At 43.0% G+C, this 17,359-nt stretch overlaps 1 protein-coding gene across 1 annotated transcript; it reads right to left on the bottom strand.

Moving 5' to 3' along the window:
* Window positions 1-5,503: 5,503 nt before the first annotated feature.
* LOC139451795 (dentin sialophosphoprotein-like) lies at window positions 5,504-16,858 on the bottom strand. Its single transcript, XM_071233099.1, has 3 exons — window positions 16,836-16,858; window positions 9,435-13,563; window positions 5,504-5,770 (listed from the first exon to the last, which is right to left on the bottom strand). Exons 1-3 carry the CDS (start codon window positions 16,856-16,858, stop codon window positions 5,504-5,506), a joined length of 4,419 nt encoding a protein of 1,472 aa, XP_071089200.1.
* Between the last annotated feature and the right edge of the window lie 501 nt (window positions 16,859-17,359).

The raw sequence follows: 17,359 nt of genomic DNA, 5'->3' as shown, positions 1-17,359 counted from the left end.
TACACGTTTATGAAGCACCAGTGAAAATATGAGTAAAGTTGAAATACCTTTCAGAACATTAACAATATTTCTATTCATAGGTTTTAGTGACCAATGCAGTTAGAGCTGCACAAGTTGCTGGTTTGTGAAGGCACCATGGAGAAGATTGTATAGGATACATAGGGTTGCTTAGATCAACAATATGCACCTGGTGAAGTCTTTCGAACTTTTGAATGGCTGGTCCACACAGTGTTTTACCATTTGACCAGTTCCAGTCATTAAGTATACCTATTGCAGACTGATTATAATTCAAGACCTTTAATTAAAGATAAAACGTCAGTGCCACCAGTTCGCGACGCTGGTGCATAGGCATTTCACAACAGTCAACCCCTCGACTGACCTCCTGTACACATTCTCAATGCTGTAGATGGTGTGGGATCAGGTTCAGTAGGTGTCCTAAAGAGGTAAGATGTAATCCAGAATCTAAACTAATACATGTGTTTTTAACATGAAGGTTTGTTACAATTCTATCCTTACGCAAACAACCTAAAGATACTTCAAAGAAATATATATGAAACCAGAAAGTTGAGAACAATCATTGAGGAATTGTCTAAGGTTTCACACAACTGTGACCAAACTTGTCCACATCATAACTTAAACGTTAGGAATAATAACACTTAGTAAAAAGAGCAAATCTCCAGACACATCTGGAGCAAAAAGAAACTGTGCAGTAGATACAAGCTTGGATTTGTGATTGGTTTTGCTGGTCGCATTTAACCAGACATCACTCACTTCACGTAACAGGTAGTACTGCGGAGTCGGTTCACGTGAGTCAGCGTCTGGTCTTAAGGCGATCCATTACTTAATCAAATAACGCCTAGTTTTGAGATGAGGTGAAATGGGGTTTAACGTCGCAACGTCGATTCACCAGCTTTGCTTTCAGTCAGGACCCATTGAAGTTTTCCAAGTCAGACGGGATCAAGTGTGTGTGTGTGTGTTTGTGTGTTTGTGTTTGTATGTGTGTGTGTGTGTGTTTGTGTTTGTGTGTGTGTGTGTGTGTGTGTGTGTGTGTGTGTGTGTGTGTGTGTGTGTGTGTGTGTGTGTGTGTGTGTGATGATTGCCTTCAATATCTGTGTTTCCTCTTTTTCGTTTCAACTTCATCGTTCTATATTTATCGACAAGATCTGAGGCAGTTTCTTTAAAACCAAACTCAAACTACCAATCTCCATCTCCATCCCCTATAATATCTGTATCCATACTTATAATTTCCTGATATACAGATTCAAGTAGGCCTTTCTTACATGTGCTGAAGTGATAAGGCAAAGCCGAAATAACAAAGTTTTGCGAAACGTTGCCAGTACTTGATCTAAGTTTAGTTATTGTTGTGATATTAACATATCAAGAATTAAAACAAAATACATTAACAAAAACAGAGGTCGAGCCGGAATATTTGGAACTTCAGACGTGCCACTCATCATTTGCAGGCAATATAGAGTATAATGTGTGATGATTTTCTCCCCTGTACCCTCGTATTGCTATGACATTGTATGACATTGTCATGTAACGTTATGACGTCACGCACGGCAACGCATTATATATTATGTATTGTCTGAAGAGGCTGAAAGCACTCGCGAGTATATGGAGTTAATGTACTCCAGGTTTTCATTTTTATTTATGTATGACCTGAGGACCTGAGAGTTGAACTACAGTAACTAAATATATAAAGAAATTCACACACTAGAGAACACTTCTTGTTGTGTCATTGTGTGAATTTCGTTATATATGTGCTGCTGTACATGTCACCTGTATCTATACTGAGTGTACGTTTCTTTGTGACCGATGGATAATCCTGCTCGAGCTCTGGTGGGCGAGGTTTCGATGCACTGATGTATCTTATTTGTATTACTATAGGTGTCTATTTTAGTTTATTCAAATAAAAATGATTCAAATTCAAATAAATCTTCGACAAGGCCAAACAGAAACAGAATCAGTTGAAAGTAGATAATCAGGCTAGTTTTCAGTCCTCGTTTGTCAACGTCAGATCTAATTGACATTCCACGTTTAGGATGAGGTGCTCCTCTCGCCTTTAAATGCCAAATAAACAAACCCACCACGAACTGATTGTGCTAATCAATTTTCAGATACTTGACTTATGCATTAAGTTGACATACTGCCAACATTGATTGTCAACTGTTCCTAACGATGATGTCAATTACAGTGGGATCTGGGCCCACACGAGGCACAACGTCATGGCCCCTGGCTACACAAATTACATAAAAACACATCTATTTTAAGATTTGTACACACGTTTTAAAATCTGGTGTATTGCCTGACGAACCATTTGATGCGTAAGTCTAAGATTTTATGAACACACATGTGATGTATATTTTTGAAAAAATGTTTTCTCACAAATTGTGTAAAACGTTGAATGTTTATTGTCGAAAGGACTGTGCACTCAAGGGAGGGGGTTAACGCTGGAAGCCAAATCGTTTTTTATATTCGACTACGGAAATGCTGGACTTAATTCAATAATTCGTCACTGGTGTGCTTTGGGCCATTTTTTCAGCAAACAAAAAGACACGTGTTGATCTTCCGTGTGTAGGCCTATTTAAGATATTGCAGCTCGCTCAGTGTTGTCAGTACTGAGTTCCCTGAACTAATGAATCACCTCGTATCAAGTCAGTGTAATTAGTATACAGTATTAATTTATTATTATACATTTATATACCGCAGGTATCCAGGTACTAGTATCTGTTTCATTTGTCCCCCGACCAATGGATCCGTATGCATTTCGGGTGTCATTCTGAACTCCCTGGGGAGTATACAGGATTTTTACATCTTCACATATCGGGTACCCATTCGCTGCTTGGTTAACGGAGGCACATTTGAACTAAGTCACCATCTGGCCATCTACCATCGGATGAGAGGGTTCTTTTGAGTGCACAGGGTGAATGTACTGTACACTAGGGTTAGTGTTAACACTGTAACGATCTTTAGACTCTGTTGGTACCAAGACTGAATAGCATCCCGGTCATGGGATACGATAAATGTGTTCGTCATAAACGTAGTGTACCGTATACACATCACCTCGTATCAGGTCAGTGTCATTAATATTCATCCTACACATACACGCCACCTCGTATCAGGTCAGTGTCATTAATATTCATCCTACACATACACGTCACCTCGTATCAGGTCATTGTAGGTGGTATGTTACCCTTCTAATGCTGCTATGATTGCTACTGCTTTTGTAGTGTGCAGAGTTGCGTCCCTTGGAAACGACAGAAACCTATAATTGTGGGTTGGAATCGCGGTCCGCCCCGATTATGTTTCTAGGTTTGTCAACACCATATGCCTGGACGGGATTTCACCCACATCAAATTGTCACGCCGTGATATAACTAGAGTACTGTTCAAAGCGGCGTTTACCCCACCTCACTCACTCACCACAGCACAACATATGTACCTGAACAGTGTGCTCTATTTACAATGATTGTAAACCATTTTAAGTTACAGTGACCTCAATAGTCATACATTTGATCGTTTTATTCCAGATGTTTCAAATTGTAGTTGTGGCTATTACTACGGAGACAGCCTTCATTCTTTATTCCATTGTTCGAATTTCTACACCAACGCGTTTGATATCAATACTGTATCATTAGATAATTCAAAATGATCCTATACACGGAACTTGAGAACATTTGAATCTATTCATGGTTATTTCACCGTTCATCGGAGAGGCCCTAAATAGGCCTGTTGCCTGTTGACCAATCCAGTATATGTTTTTGAAAATATATTGTTTGAACCACCTCTGGATCGTCCTCTGGGTCGGCACGACTCACATCAGTGCGCGTGAAGGCACATGGAACAGTCCGCTAATGATGCTGCTGCTGCTGCTGCTGCTGAGTAGCCCTAATTGCAGTAGATGATAAGGAATAAACGTAATTAACATTTCATAGAATGGATTGAGATGTGAACTTGCGCGGCGTACATTGTTGGTGGCGCAGTCAAACGTAACGATGTCGCACTCCTGTCGGGTGGAAAGTAAGCGAAGCTTTTTCAAGTTGCATCTGGTCCCTATTGTCGGTGTCTAAATCTTGATCACATATCTAAATGGAAAAGACATCATTTGTGTCCAAATATAGGAGGTATATCTCAACACCCCTACTGTCATACCACAGAAAGTATTAAACCTTATTGTATGTATGTCGTGGATAGTATACAGCCACCTACACCTCTTATGCTCTGCTTCTCAACCAAACTCAGTGTTTTATTTGTGTAAACTGTTTATGTACCGGCGTTCTCTATTATAATCGTGTGTACCTTGTTTGCAAGTATTGATGTCTGTCCCACTGCTAGTAGTGGCGGCTGGGGTTGGTGGATTGTTATCTCCAATGACTGGGTTTGCTCTGGATTCATTTTAAACAAACTGTTTGTTTGCTAGTACGTAGCAACTCCGCATGAAGCGTGAGACACTGCAGTATTTCAACGTACAAACTAATTTGTTTTGGTTGATAAGCATTTAAACAATGCCTTGTACAACTGGATAGAAATACTTCGTAATGCTTTATGTGTATCGCAGGAGTCAATAGATGGCGGACTTAATCTAGAATAAAGTTATTGATCAGTTATCCCAGATTGATTGGGAGTTAATTAGGGAGACCACTGATAGTCTGAATAGACTACCTAATTAAATGAAGATGCATGCATATATGTGCGCAATATACTAATACCACGATACTACAAAGAGAATTACTTTTTTTCAGTTTAAGTATAATTGCTCCTTTGAAAAGCTGTCCTCAATCACTAGTAGCGATGGGCAATCACTACTCTGGGTTAATCAATATTGAATCTTGCCATTTCATTAAGCGTCGTGTTTTCAAATCTGCGTACGAGGCTGATGTAAAACATCGTTCATGTGAGTTGTTTTAGCCGATTCAGGGCGGAACCAGATGTACACTGAACAACAAGGTTGCGGACTGTTGGCAACAGGTTGACACAGGGTCGGGAATTACATCCACCATAGGCCTCCCTGCCAGTCCAAGGGGCGACTCTCAGCTCAATCAAGCTTATATGCAAATGCTGTGGTTCCAAAGAGTGTATCTTACACAATATGGTGACAAATTACGTTGGCGTAAAAACACTGTTCTTTTCATGGTGGCACGGTAGATAAGTGTGTACTACTACAACTACTACTACTACTACTACTACCACTACTACTTCTACGACTACTACTATATATTTATCAATCAAATCGGGAGGGCGTGGCTTGATTAACGTGGAGGCGCTTCTAGACTTCTGAATTTTATTGTGCATTTTTGCACGCATTTAAATGTCTAATGATCCTCTTGTGAAACAGATCAAGACTCATGACGAAAACAAGTTATTCCACAGTTTTCTTAAACGAACCAAGGGTGTGGGACAGAATCTCAATGTGAAAGTTGATTTTGTTGATGGTACTGTACTGCTGAAAAGGACAGGAATGAGTGTCTATCAAGCACGTGTCATATCACATGAGCCCAGACTCAGTCCATAGAGTTGGTACCTCTTAATCTATTGACTGACATAGGGAGAGTACCCGAGTTTGCTGCCAGGAATACAGCCCTTTTTGACAATCTGGGTAATGCAGAAGGCTGCAGTGTTGGGGAATCTTCACATTCTCCGAAAAGTCCTGGTCGTGTTCGACTAGGCAGCACTTCCTGGGAGAAGTCCCCTTCGTTGTCTGGGCAGCGTGTAGAGACTGACTGTGCCAGGGACACCCAAATCCTCTTTGCTGCATTTTTTATTTTAATCTGTAAATATTAATAATAATAATAATAATTACAACAACAACAAGGTGCCTTACAGATCTCTTATCATCGTACTGCGTTTCGAATGACATCATCTACAAGGAGCAGAAAGGAGCAGAAAGGGATGTTGGGGTTGTAAGGATCAATTGCTGGTTCAGAAAATGATCCTTGAAGAGGCAAAAACTTACCATCGTAACCTCTCAATGTGTTGGAGAGACTACAGAAAAGCTTATGATTCTGTACCTCACGAATGGATTTTGAAGTCACTGGAATGTATTGACTACTTGTTTTACTCAAATCTTTAATGAACTGCTGGTCAACTCAACTTGAGCTGTATTCGCGGGGGCAGGCGGTGACTTCGGAACCCATTTCTATTAGAAGAGGAATATTTCAGGACGATTCTTTCAGTCCTTTGCTTTTCTGTTTGTCATTAAATCCTTTATGCTTTTTGCTTAGCAAAGAAAAAGGTTACCATCCTGGAACTCCTCAGCACAGATCCCCAACAGCCCTTACTCACCTTCTTTACATGGATGACCTTGAACTTATTGCCAATGGAGGATCCACAATAAAAACAGATTCTCCTTGTCGAGTCCTTTTCTAATGGTATCGGCATGTCCTATGGACTCGACAAATGCAACATTCTTCATCTGAAACGTGGCAAGGTAGAAGAGAGAGGATCAGTCAGTTTACTTGGAGGAGGAGTTATTGACCATCTCGTGGAAGGTCAGGCCTATACGTACTAAGGGATGCAGATTAGGGACAAACTCCAGAGTGCCCATATCAAGGAAAAAAGAGTACAAGTGTAGACTTAAAAAAATCTGGAGTTCAGAGCTGAACGCTCGCAATAAAGTAAAAGCCACAAATACTTATGCTGTACCCGTCCTTTCATATTCTTTTTGTGTTGTTGATTGGACGAAACAAGAAATTCAAGCTATTGACACCCTCACACGAAGAATCATGTCAGACAAAAGATCCCACCACCCCTGCCCTTCCCTCAATCGCTTATATGTACCAATCATTATGGGAGGACGGGGTTTGATTAACGTTGGGGCTCTTCACGACAGAATTGTTTTGTGCACATTTATTTGTCTGATGATCCTCTTGTGAAGCATGTCAAGACTCATGATGAAAACAAGGCATTCAACAGTTTTCTAAACCGAGCCAAGGATGTGGGACATAATTTCAATGTCGGTGTTGATTTTGTTGATGGTTCTGTACTGCTCGACGGTACAGAAATGAGTGTCAACCAAGCCATATCAAGTCGGCCCTGACTCAGTTTTTAAAGGAGAGGCTATCTGAACGACCACTGCATCGAGTTTATGTGCAGTGTGTTGAGAAGATCAGCAGTTCTACAGAGTCCTTCGCTTGGATGAAGTCGTCTGGCCTGAAAAGTAAAACAGAAGGCTTTCTGTTTGCTGCTCAGGACCAGTCACTTCCTACTCGAAACCGTCAATGTGTGATTTTGCATGTAAATATGAAATGTAGATTATGTAATGAATTTAATGAGATTTTCCAACACATTGTCAGTGGATGCCCAGGTTTGGCACAAACGACATGATGGTGTAGCTCGATCATTTTATTACCGTCTTCGCCATGCTTGTGGTTTTGACACAGAGGTCCACCCATGGTACGACCCGGAATATGTAGAGGGCCTCATGGAAAATGATGAATACAAAATTCTTTGGAATAAGACCAGACGTATCCAGGCCAACAAACCTGACTTTGTCCTTTTTGATAAATCCAATGAAATCATTTATATCATTGAATTTTCTGTCCCCTTTGACACTAATGTGATTGCCAAGATTGAGGAAAAACATGGCATTTATGCGGACCTCGCTTTCGAAATGTCACGCTTGCATCCCAAGTACGAAGTTGTCCGACTCCCCATTAGTCTCGGTGCCTTAGGTTTGATACCTCCCAATCTGCTGACTGACATTGGGAGAGTACCCGGTTTTGCTACCAGGAATGCAGGCCTTCTGACAATCTGGGTAATGCAGAAGGTTGCAGTGTTGGGGAGTCTTCACATTCTCCGAAAGGTTCTGGGTGGGTTTGACTAGGCAGCGCTTCCTGGGAGAAGTCCTATCCGCTGTCTGGGCAGCGTGTGGAGGGGGCAATGGCCCGGAGCCTAACCAGACGGACTCTGCCAGGATCACCCAAACCCTCTTTGCTGCATTTTTTATTTTAATCTGTAAATAATAATAATAATAATAATAATAATAATAATAATAATAATTTTACTGACTTATTGCCCTTGCTGGCTTTAGTTACACATTAACTTCGATAATTATGCTGATTTATTCACTGATGTCACCGGGTGTACTGAAACATTAGCTTCGATAATTATACTGACTTTCAGTGGCAAAACATGAAATAAATGGGTTAAATCAACAAATGATATTTCTACATGACTGATCGTTGTGGTCCACTATATAATAAAAGGCATTATTTCAATTACTATATCAATCCACTTTATGTTAAAAATCCAAATATTTCATTTCCATGAATAGTTTGTCATAATTTAATATGCCACATTGTAATTAGAAACGTATGATTTATGAGTAATGTTGCATTCAAATAGTGATAAATGTATAAGAAAATCAACAGTATTAGTTTGAAGTCATATTAACGCGAACTACGCATTCTGTTCTAATGGCCATAAAGCCACTTACTGTAGCACGTATTCTTGCAGAACGCCAGCAGTGTTCGATTGAATGGTAAATATGTTATGCAGGTATTATGGTGTGGTCAAATGATTAAATCAATAGGTTTGTAACAAGCTTGGAGTGCTACTTAGACTGTGGAAGTCGTCTCAACTACCCGGCCCAACAACAGGATCTTCAGGTTAGTAGCAAGATTCCCGTAGCGATGAGTTAGTTATTGCAACCCAATAATACCCAAAATGACATCAAGAGACTGATTATTAAACACGCTGGTAATTGACGACAACGTGTACCATTATGTATGTTTCCAGCTTTCTCAGAGTTATTACGTTTCGTTATTTCATGAACACAACGTCATGAGAGTAAATTTGTCCTCGCAAAGATATAATGGTTAAAAAGTTTGTCAGGTGTATCTGGTGTGACTCGTTTGTCAGGTGTATCTGGTGTGTCTCTTTTGTCAGATGTATCTGGTGTGTCTCGTTTGTCAGATGTATCAGATGAGTCTCGTTTGTCAGGTGTATCTGGAGTACCTCGTTTGTCAGATGTATCTGATGTGTCTCGTTTGTCAGATGTATCAGATGAGTCTCGTTTGTCAGATGTATCAGATGAGTCTCGTTTGTCAGGTGTATCTGGAGTACCTCGTTTGTCAGGTGTATCTGGTGTGTCTCGTTTGTCAGGTGTATCTGGAGTACCTCGTTTGTCAGATGTATCTGATGTGTCTCGTTTGTCAGATGTATCTGGTGTGTCTCGTTTGTAAGATGTATCTGGTGTGACTCGTTTGTCAGGTGTATCTGGTGTGTCTCGTTTGTCAGGTGTATCTGATGTGTCTCGTTTGTCAGGTGTATCTGGTGTGTCTCGTTTGTCAGGTGTATCTGATGTGTCTCGTTTCTCAGGTGTATCTGGTGTGTCTCGTTTGTCAGATGTATCTGGTTTGTCAGGTGTATCTGGTGTGACTCGTTTGTCAGGTGTATCTGATGTGTCTCGTTTGTCAGGTGTATCTGGAGTACCTCGTTATCAGGTGTATCTGGTGTGTCTCTTTTGTCAGATGTATCTGGTGTGTCTCGTTTGTCAGGTGTATCTGGAGTACCTCGTTTGTCAGATGTATCTGGTGTGTCTCGTTTGTCAGGTGTATCTGGAGTACCTCGTTTGTCAGATGTATCTGATGTGTCTCGTTTGTCAGATGTATCTGGTGTGTCTCGGTTGTAAGATGTATCTGGTGTGACTCGTTTGTCAGGTGTATCTGGTGTGTCTCGTTTGTCAGGTGTATCTGATGTGTCTCGTTTCTCAGGTGTATCTAGTGTGTCTCGTTTGTCAGATGTATCTGGTTTGTCAGGTGTATCTGGTGTACCTGGTTTGTCAGGTGTATCTGGTGTACCTGGTTTGTCAGGTGTATCTGGTGTGTCTCGTTTGTCAGGTGTATCTGATGTGTCTCGCTTGTCAGGTGTATCTGGTGTGTCTCGTTTGTCAGGTGTATCTGGAGTACCTCGTTTGTCAGGTGTATCTGGTGTGTCTCTTTTGTCAGATGTATCTGATGTGTCTCGTTTGTCAGGTGTATCTGGAGTACCTCGTTTGTCAGATGTACCTGGTGTGTCTCGTTTGTCAGGTGTATCTGGAGTACCTCGTTTGTCAGATGTATCTGGTTTGTCAGGTGTATCTGGTGTGACTCGTTTGTCAGGTGTATCTGATGTGTCTCGTTCGTCAGATGTATCGGGTGTGTCTCGTTTGTCAGATGTATCTGGTTTGTCAGGTGTATCTGGTGTACCTGGTTTGTCAGGTGTACCTGGTGTACCTGGTTTCTCAGGTGTATCTGGTGTGTCTCGTTTGTCAGATGTATCTGATGTGTCTCGCTTGTCAGGTGTATCTGATGTGTCTCGTTTGTCGGGTGTATCTGGAGTACCTCGTTTGTCAGGTGTATCTGGTGTGTCTCTTTTGTCAGATGTATCTGGTGTGTCTCGTTTGTCAGGTGTATCTGGAGTACCTCGTTTGTCAGATGTATCTGGTGTGTCTCGTTTGTCAGGTGTATCTGGAGTACCTCGTTTGTCAGATGTATCTGATGTGTCTCGTTCGTCAGGTGTATCTGGTGTGACTCGTTTGTCAGGTGTATCTGGTGTGTCTCTTTTGTCAGATGTATCTGGTGTGTCTCGTTTGTCAGATGTATCAGATGAGTCTCGTTTGTCAGGTGTATCTGGAGTACCTCGTTTGTCAGATGTATCTGATGTGTCTCGTTTGTCAGATGTATCAGATGAGTCTCGTTTGTCAGATGTATCTGATGTGTCTCGTTTGTCAGGTGTATCTGGAGTACCTCGTTTGTCAGATGTATCTGGTGTGTCTCGTTTGTCAGGTGTATCTGGAGTACCTCGTTTGTCAGATGTATCTGATGTGTCTCGTTCGTCAGATGTATCTGGTGTGTCTCGTTTGTCAGGTGTATCTGGTGTGACTCGTTTGTCAGGTGTATCTGGTGTGTCTCGTTTGTCAGGTGTATCTGATGTGTCTCGTTTCTCAGGTGTATCTGGTGTGTCTCGTTTGTCAGATGTATCTGGTTTGTCAGGTGTATCTGGTGTACCTGGTTTGTCAGGTGTATCTGGTGTACCTGGTTTCTCAGGTGTATCTGGTGTGTCTCGTTTGTCAGGTGTATCTGATGTGTCTCGCTTGTCAGGTGTATCTGATGTGTCTCGTTTGTCAGATGTATCTGATGTGTCTCGTTTGTCAGATGTATCTGGAGTACCTCGTTTGTCAGGTGTATCTGGTGTGTCTCTTTTGTCAGATGTATCTGATGTGTCTCGTTTGTCAGGTGTATCTGGAGTACCTCGTTTGTCAGATGTACCTGGTGTGTCTCGTTTGTCAGGTGTATCTGGAGTACCTCGTTTGTCAGATGTATCTGATGTGTCTCGTTCGTCAGGTGTATCTGGTGTGACTCGTTTGTCAGGTGTATCTGATGTGTCTCGTTCGTCAGATGTATCTGGTGTGTCTCGTTTGTCAGATGTATCAGATGAGTCTCGTTTGTCAGGTGTATCTGGAGTACCTCGTTTGTCAGATGTACCTGGTGTGTCTCGTTTGTCAGGTGTATCTGGAGTACCTCGTTTGTCAGATGTATCTGATGTGTCTCGTTCGTCAGGTGTATCTGGTGTGACTCGTTTGTCAGGTGTATCTGATGTGTCTCGTTCGTCAGATGTATCGGGTGTGTCTCGTTTGTCAGATGTATCTGGTTTGTCAGGTGTATCTGGTGTACCTGGTTTGTCAGGTGTACCTGGTGTACCTGGTTTCTCAGGTGTATCTGGTGTGTCTCGTTTGTCAGATGTATCTGATGTGTCTCGCTTGTCAGGTGTATCTGATGTGTCTCGTTTGTCGGGTGTATCTGGAGTACCTCGTTTGTCAGGTGTATCTGGTGTGTCTCTTTTGTCAGATGTATCTGGTGTGTCTCGTTTGTCAGGTGTATCTGGAGTACCTCGTTTGTCAGATGTATCTGGTGTGTCTCGTTTGTCAGGTGTATCTGGAGTACCTCGTTTGTCAGATGTATCTGATGTGTCTCGTTCGTCAGGTGTATCTGGTGTGACTCGTTTGTCAGGTGTATCTGGTGTGTCTCTTTTGTCAGATGTATCTGGTGTGTCTCGTTTGTCAGATGTATCAGATGAGTCTCGTTTGTCAGGTGTATCTGGAGTACCTCGTTTGTCAGATGTATCTGATGTGTCTCGTTTGTCAGATGTATCAGATGAGTCTCGTTTGTCAGATGTATCTGATGTGTCTCGTTTGTCAGGTGTATCTGGAGTACCTCGTTTGTCAGATGTATCTGGTGTGTCTCGTTTGTCAGGTGTATCTGGAGTACCTCGTTTGTCAGATGTATCTGATGTGTCTCGTTCGTCAGATGTATCTGGTGTGTCTCGTTTGTCAGGTGTATCTGGTGTGACTCGTTTGTCAGGTGTATCTGGTGTGTCTCGTTTGTCAGGTGTATCTGATGTGTCTCGTTTCTCAGGTGTATCTGGTGTGTCTCGTTTGTCAGATGTATCTGGTTTGTCAGGTGTATCTGGTGTACCTGGTTTGTCAGGTGTATCTGGTGTACCTGGTTTCTCAGGTGTATCTGGTGTGTCTCGTTTGTCAGGTGTATCTGATGTGTCTCGCTTGTCAGGTGTATCTGATGTGTCTCGTTTGTCAGATGTATCTGATGTGTCTCGTTTGTCAGATGTATCTGGTGTACCTGGTTTGTCAGGTGTATCTGGTGTGTCTCGTTTGTCAGGTGTATCTGATGTGTCTCGTTTGTCAGGTGTATCTGGTGTGTCTCGTTTGTCAGATGTATCTGGTGTACCTGGTTTGTCAGGTGTATCTGGTGTACCTGGTTTGTCAGGTGTATCTGGTGTGTCTCGTTTGTCAGATGTATCTGGTGTGTCTCGTTTGTCAGGTGTATCTGATGTGTCTCGTTTGTCAGGTGTATCTGGTGTGTCTCGTTTCTCAGGTGTATCTGGTGTGTCTCGTTTGTCAGATGTATCTGGTTTGTCAGGTGTATCTGGTGTACCTGGTTTGTCAGGTGTATCTGGTGTACCTGGTTTGTCAGGTGTATCTGATGTGTCTCGTTTGTCAGGTGTATCTGATGTGTCTCGCTTGTCAGGTGTATCTGGTGTGTCTCGTTTGTAAGATGTATCTGGTGTTTCTCGTTTGTCAGGTGTATCTGATGTGTCTCGTTTGTCAGGTGTATCTGGTGTGTCTCGTTTGTCAGATGTATCTGGTGTACCTGGTTTGTCAGGTGTATCTGGTGTACCTGGTTTGTCAGGTGTATCTGGTGTGTCTCGTTTGTCAGATGTATCTGGTGTGTCTCGTTTGTCAGGTGTATCTGGTGTGTCTCTTTTGTCAGATGTATCTGGTGTGTCTCGTTTGTCAGATGTATCTGGTGTGTCTCGTTTGTCAGGTGTATCTGGTGTACCTGGTTTGTCAGATGTATCTGGTGTGTCTCGTTTGTCAGGTGTATCTGATGTGTCTCGTTTGTCAGGTGTATCTGATGTGTCTCGTTTGTCAGATGTATCTGGTGTGTCTCGCTTGCCAGGTGTATCTGGTGTGTCTCGTTTGTCAGGTGTGCCTTTTGTGTCGGGTATATGGGATGTGCTTGGCGTGACGTGTGTGTCGGGTGTGCTTGCTGACCTTGTGTATCTAGTAAATGGGGTGTGCTTGCTGTACCTTGTGTATTTGGTATATGGTCTGTGCTAGGTGTGCCTTGTGTGTCTGGTATATGGGATGTGCTTGGTATGCCTTCTGTATCTGGTATATGGGGTGTGCTTTGTGTGCCTTGTGTACCTGGTATATGGGTTGTGCTTGCTGACCTTGTGTATCTGGTGAATGGGATGTGCTTGGTCTGCCTTGTGTGTCTGGTATATGGGGTGTGCTGGCTGTACCTTGTGTATCTGGTATAAGGGGTGTGCTAGGTTTTCCTTGTGTATCTCGTATATGGGGTGTGCTTCGTATGCCTCATGTCTGGTATATGGGGTGTGCTTAGTGTGCCTTGTATATCTGGTATATGGGGTGTGCTTGGCGTGCCTTGTGTATCTGGTATATAGGGTGTGCTTGGTGTGCCTTGTGTACCTGGTATATGGGGTGTACTTGTGTGTCTGGTATATGGGGTGTGTTTGGTGTGCCGTGTGTGTCTGGTATACGGGTTGTGCTTGGTGTGATTTGTGTGTTTGGTATATGGGGTGTGCTTGGTCTGCCTTGTGTATCTGGTATATGGGTTGTGCTTGGTGTGCCTTGTGTGTCTGGTAAATGGGGTGTGCTTGGTGTGCCGTGTGTGTCTAATGTGTCTGGTGCTTTACGTATCTGGTCTGCCTGAGTTGCCTGATATGACTGTTGTTCTCATCATTTAATGCAAACTGCTGATTTATGGAATCATAACAAGCGCCAAGTGTATATGGGATGTGTATCTGGTAAATGGGGTGTGGTTGGTGTGCCTTGTGTGTCTGGTAAATGGGGTGTGGTTGGTGTGCCTTGTGTGTCTGGTATATGGGATGTGCTTGGTGTGCCTTGTGTGTCTCGTATATGGGTTGCGCTTGGTGTGCCTTGTGTGTCTGGTATATATGGTGTGCTTGGTGTACCTTGTTATTAGGTATATGGGGTGTGCTTGCTGTGTCTTGTGAGTCTGGTTTAATAGGGGATGTGCTGGATGTGCTTTGTGTGTATCTGATATATGGGATGTGCTTGGTGTGCCATGTTTGTCTAGTTTAATAGGGGATGTGCTTGCTGTACCTTGTGTATCTGCTATATGGGGTGTGCTTGGTGTACCTTGTGTATCTGGTATATAGGGTGAGCTTGGTGTGCCTTGTGTATCTGGTATATGTGTTGTGCTTGGTGTGGCTTGTGTGTCTGGTATATGGGATGTGCTTGGTATGCCTTGTGTATCTGGTATATGGGGTGTGCTTGGTGTGCATTGTGTGCCTGGTATATAGGGTGTGCTTGCTGCACCTTGTGTATCTGGTTTAATAGGGGATGTGCTGGATGTGCTTGGTGTGTATCTGGTATATGGGGTGTGCTTGGTGTGCCATGTGTGTCTAGTTTAATAGGGGATGTGCTTGCTGTACCTTGTGTATCTGCTATATGGGGTGTGCTTGTTGTACTTTGTGTATCTGGTATGTATGGGCTGTACCTTGTTGTCTGGTATATGGGGTGTGCTTGGTGTACCTTGTGTATCTGGTATATAGGGTGTGCTTGGTGTGCCTTGTGTATCTGGTATATGTGTTGTGCTTGGTGTGGCTTGTGTGTCTGGTATATGGGATGTGCTTGGTATGCCTTGTGTATCTGGTATATAGGGTGTGCTTGGTGTGCATTGTGTGCCTGGTATATAGGGTGTGCTTGCTGTACCTTGTGTATCTGGTATATGGGGTGTGTTTGGTGTACCTTGTGTATCTGGTATGTGGGTGTGCTTGGTGTATGTTGTGTATCTGGTATATGGAATGTGCTGCTGTACCTTTTGGGTCTGGTATATGGGGTGTGCTTGGTGTGCCTTGTGTGCCTGGTATATGGGGTGTTTTTGGTGTGCCTTGTTTATCTGGTATATGGGGAGTGCCTTATGTACGGGTATATGGAGTGTGTTAAGTGTACCTTGTGTATCTGGAATATGAGGTTGTGCTTGGTGTGCCTTGTGTGTCTGGTATAGGAGGTGTGCTTGGTGTACCTTGTGTATCTGGTATTTTGGGTGGCTTGGTGTGCCTTCTGTGTCGGGTATATGGGATGTGCTTGGCGTGACGTGTGTGTCGGAGGTGTTTGCTTACCTTGTGTATCTGGTAAATGGAGTGTGCTTGGTGTGCCTTGTGTGTCTGGTATATGGGGTGTGCTTGCTGTACCTTGTGTACTTGGTATATGGGGTGTGCTAGGTGTGCCTTGTGTGTCTGGTATATGGGATGTGCTTGGTATGCCTTCTGTATCTGGTATATGGGGTGTGCTTTGTGTGCCTTGTGTACCTGGTATATGGGTTGTGCTTGCTGACCTTGTGTATCTGGTGAATGGGATGTGCTTAGCCTGCCTTGTGTGTCTGGTATATGGGGTGTGCTGGCTGTACCTTGTGTATCTGGTATATGGGGGGTGCTTGGTATGCCTTCTGTATCTGGTATATGGGGTGTGCTTGGTGTGCCTTGTGTATGTGGTATATGGGTTGTGCTTGGTTTGCCTTGTATATCAGGTATATGTGGTGTGCTTAGTGTGCCTTGTGTATCTGGTATATGGGGTGTGCTTGGTATGCCTTCTGTATCTGGTATATGGGGTGTGCTTGGGTATGTGGGTTGTGCTTGGTGTGCTTTGTGTGCCTTTTGTGTCTAGGGTGTGCTGGGGTAAATGGGGTGTGCTTGGTGTTCTTGGTCTGCCTTGTGTGTCTGGTAAATTGGGTGTGCTTGGTGTGCCGTGTGTGTCTGGTATATGAGGTGTGTTTGGTGTGCCTTGTGTGGCTGGTATATAGGGTGTGGTTGGTGTGCCGTGTTTGTCGTATCTTTGTCGGTGCTTCACGTATCTGGTCTGCCTGATATGACTGTTGTTATCATCATTTAATGGAAACTGCTGATTTATGGAATCATAACAAGCGCTAAGTGTATATAAACCCTCTCCCATTTGGTCCGTGTTGCAATACATGTCGGGATGTCATCAACCTTAAACCAAAAGCACGACATCAAAGGGCTTACGGTTCTATCCACACTTCGCATTTCTGATTCCTAATGGATGGTGTATGGGTGAATATGTATGTCAACCTCTTGTCCTTCAACAAGATCGAACCGTATACTCATTATTTAGAGGTTCGCAGTCAGTCAAGTAGTTTCTTTGGAATGTTGTGAAACCCGCGTATGGATCTGTCTCCGGCAGCAGCCACTGTCACAAAGCAATGCTTCATTCTACCCGGGAAAGACACACACTTGACCCCAACGTCTTTAACTGTAAAGTTGACTTACCGTTTAAAAATAAGTTTGGACATCTCAAACGCGACAAAATAAATACCTTTTCATAGGGAAAAGTCAGTTCTACAATCGGTGGATGAATAATGCATCGAAGCAACAGCAAATGCGCAAAGATGCGTCCGAGAGTAACGTTAAATATTACATGTCTTTAACGGAACTTAACCTAATTATTGATAATTAAATGGTAGTGAAGTTCTTTCCTCTAGGGCAAATAGACGTGTTTGTTCAACCCCATGCACTTGGGGTGTACTGTTCAAGCTTTATCGCATTATTCAATAAATCTATCATTTACTGTATATATTTAACATAGGCCTTTAGGCGCGGTCGGCGAGATGACGAAGAGATCCGGCTTCATGTGACGGACCTGTCAGTGATATTTGCCGGAGCACAAAACAAAACTCGTCTGTTCGTGATGATGTTTTTTTTTTAAAACATGCATTTAAACACAAAAGGATATTATCACAGTATATCACGCACTTCTTGGTGAATATGCCATACATGAAAGCAGCTACTTCTTC

Source organism: Haliotis cracherodii, unplaced genomic scaffold, assembly GCF_022045235.1.
Source record: "Haliotis cracherodii isolate W230 unplaced genomic scaffold, xgHalCrac1.p SCAF_9, whole genome shotgun sequence".
NCBI lineage: Eukaryota > Metazoa > Mollusca > Gastropoda > Lepetellida > Haliotidae > Haliotis > Haliotis cracherodii.
This window is presented reverse-complemented; position numbering and strand designations above follow the sequence as displayed.